This window comes from Aplidium turbinatum, chromosome 5 (assembly GCF_918807975.1).
Source record: "Aplidium turbinatum chromosome 5, kaAplTurb1.1, whole genome shotgun sequence".
Classification (NCBI taxonomy): Eukaryota; Metazoa; Chordata; class Ascidiacea; order Aplousobranchia; family Polyclinidae; genus Aplidium; species Aplidium turbinatum.
The window spans coordinates 18813919-18816702 of record NC_137476.1 but is presented as its reverse complement, the minus strand read 5'-3'; the positions used below and the strand labels follow the sequence as shown (position 1 = coordinate 18816702).

Here is a 2784-nt window from a genome sequence, read left to right as displayed (position 1 = left end):
ATGGAGAGGTTGTTAAAACCTCAGCGATTAGACATTGAGCCTGGCAATGTACAAGCGGCCAGAGAATTTAGACACTGGCGACAAGTCTTTGAGAACTATATTCAGGAGCACTTACAACAGGGACCTGCCGAAAACGAAGCAGGCGAAGCCAACCGTTTAAGACTTAAATTAAAAGCATTGATCAGCATGATTTCGCCCCAAGTTTTTGAATACATTGATGAGTGCGAGACTCATGAAGGAGCCATGCAGCTTTTGGAACAAATTTATATCAAGAAACCAAACGAAATATATGCGCGACATGTGCTGGCATCTGCAAAGCAGCACTCAGATCAAACCTTACATAAGTTTCGGCACCATTTAGAAAATTTAGCAAAGAACTGCGATTTTAAAGCTGTGTCTGCAGCAGAACATAAGAATATTATGCTGAGAGACGCATTTATCAATGGAATATTTTCGCGGAATATCAGGCAGCATCTTTTGGAGAATAAAACTTTGGATTTTGAGTCGGCTTTCAACCAAGCGTTATCATTAACTGAAGCAGAAAAAAAAGCCAAAGATTTTGAAGTTTACAACAGCCACAAAGCTGATTTCTCTGAAAAGGACGTGTTAGCGTCAGCCTCTAAGAGTGACATAAACGTTAGTGACAACAACGAAAAATCCGACAATCTATCAGCCACTTATACTCAACATCAATGTTACTTCTGTGGGAGTAAGCGTTCTCATAACCGCAAGAACTGTGTAGCGCGTTCATCAGTTTGTTTTAAGTGCAACAAGAAAGGACATTGGGCAATAGTCTGTCGAAAGAACGGGAGCAGCTCTGGCCATCAAGCAAATAACACGGCGGCAGCATCGATTGATATTCAATGTCCAGCGACCAGTACCGGTACGCCCTCTCAAGGTAATGTCTGTTCAGCAAAAACTGTGAACAATGACTTGAAACAGTCAACAATTTTTATAAACATTGCTAGTCATGAACTGTCCGCTCTAATTGACACCGGAAGTTCTAAGAGTTTTATCAACGAACGATCAGTTAAAGACTTAAACCTCAAAGTTTTTCCGGCAAGGCTCGAAGTGACGATGGCTCAAATGTCAGCCAAAAGTCGAGTTCTCGGTAAATGTGTAGTAAACCTAAACATTCTTGATCGCACGTATAACAACGTCGAACTTTATATTCTAAAGAACTTATGCTCTGATATAATTCTTGGTTTAGATTTTCAAAGCAAGCATAAGCGTTTAGTTTTCGAATTGGTTGGTCCTGAAAATGACCTCATCATTTCATATAATATGTCTGTGCCGTAGCCGCCGCCCAAGTAGAGTGTCCATCATTATTTTCAAGTGTGAAAGATAATTGCAAACCCGTAGCGACTAAATCTCGGAGGTACAGTCACAATGACTTAAAATTTATCGATTCAGAAGTTAACAATTGGCTTGCTGAAGGAATCGTTCAGCCGAGTAATTCGCCATGGCGTGCTCAAGTAGTCGTAGTAACAAATCCTGAGTCTGGACGTAAAAGACTTTGCGTCGATTACTCGCAAACAATTAATCTATTTACTGAACTCGATGCTTACCCCATCCCCCGCATCGAGGACATCGTGAACAGTCTTGCACAGTACAATAGTTTTGCGACTTATGATCTTAAATCAGCCTACCATCAGATTCCTTTGCTTGACCAAGATAAACCTTATACTGCCTTTCAAGCTGGTGGAAGATTATTTGAATTTAATCGCATGCCATTTGGTGTTAAAAATGGTGGCCCAGTATTCCAACGCATATTGGACAACGTTGTTGCTTCGGACAAACTTGAAAACACGTACGTGTACTTTGACAACGTCATCATTGGCGGTCGTAATTCTGAAGAACTAGAGAAGACCGCTGCAAAATTTCTACAATCCATGAAACGACGTAATATGACGCTCAATAATAACAAAACCGTCTATGGTGTGGAGAACATTAACATCCTGGGTTACTGCGTAGGAAATAGACAAATTAAGCCCGATCCTGAGCGTTTAAAAGCTCTTTGGGATTTACCACCACCCACTTCTACAAATCGCTACAGAGAACAATTGGGTTGTTCGCCTATTACGCTAAGTGGGTTCCGGGCTTCTCTGACAAAATACAAAGGCTAAAGGGAGTTGATGCCTTTCCTTTAAGCACGTTACAAATAAGCGACTTTCAATTCCTCAAAGAAGCTATTGCTAATGCATCCCTTCAAGCAATTGATGAGAACTCACCGTTTACCGTAGAATGTCACGCATCAGATGTAGCAATATCGGCTACCGGTACTCTAAATCAAAGTGAGCGACCGGTAGCATTTATGTCTCGGTCATTACAAGGGAGCGAGCTACACTACCCTGCCATGGAAAAGGAGGCTACGAGTATTATTGAAGCCGTAAGAAAATGGTCCCATTTTCTGATTCGAAGGCATTTTACATTAATTACAGACCAAAAATCAGTAGCTTTCATGTTTGACAGCAAGAAGCGGACCAAAGTCAAAAACAATAAAGTGCTATGTTGGCGCCTCGAACTGGCATCCTTTTCTTATACTATTTGTTACCGTCCCGGCAAAGACAATACAGCACCCGACGCTTTATCGAGAGCATTTTGCGCAACGGTACCTGCTCGAAACATTAAAAGTTTGATGGATATTCATAAAGAATTGTGTTGCCCGGGTTTAACTCGTTTGTTGCATTATGTGCGTTCGAAAAATTTGCCTTACTTGACAACTGATGTTAAAAGAATATGTGAATCATGCAATGTATGCGCTGAAGTTAAGCCACGTTTCTT

At 41.1% G+C, this 2784-nt stretch overlaps 1 protein-coding gene across 1 annotated transcript; it reads left to right on the top strand.

The window, feature by feature from the left end:
• LOC145771001 (uncharacterized) lies at window positions 1-2126 on the top strand. The gene is made up of 2 exons (XM_082582741.1): window positions 1-1111; window positions 1300-2126. The coding sequence occupies exons 1-2, from the start codon at window positions 1-3 to the stop codon at window positions 2124-2126; spliced, it is 1938 nt and encodes a 645-aa protein (XP_082438867.1).
• The last annotated feature ends 658 nt before the right edge of the window (window positions 2127-2784 follow it).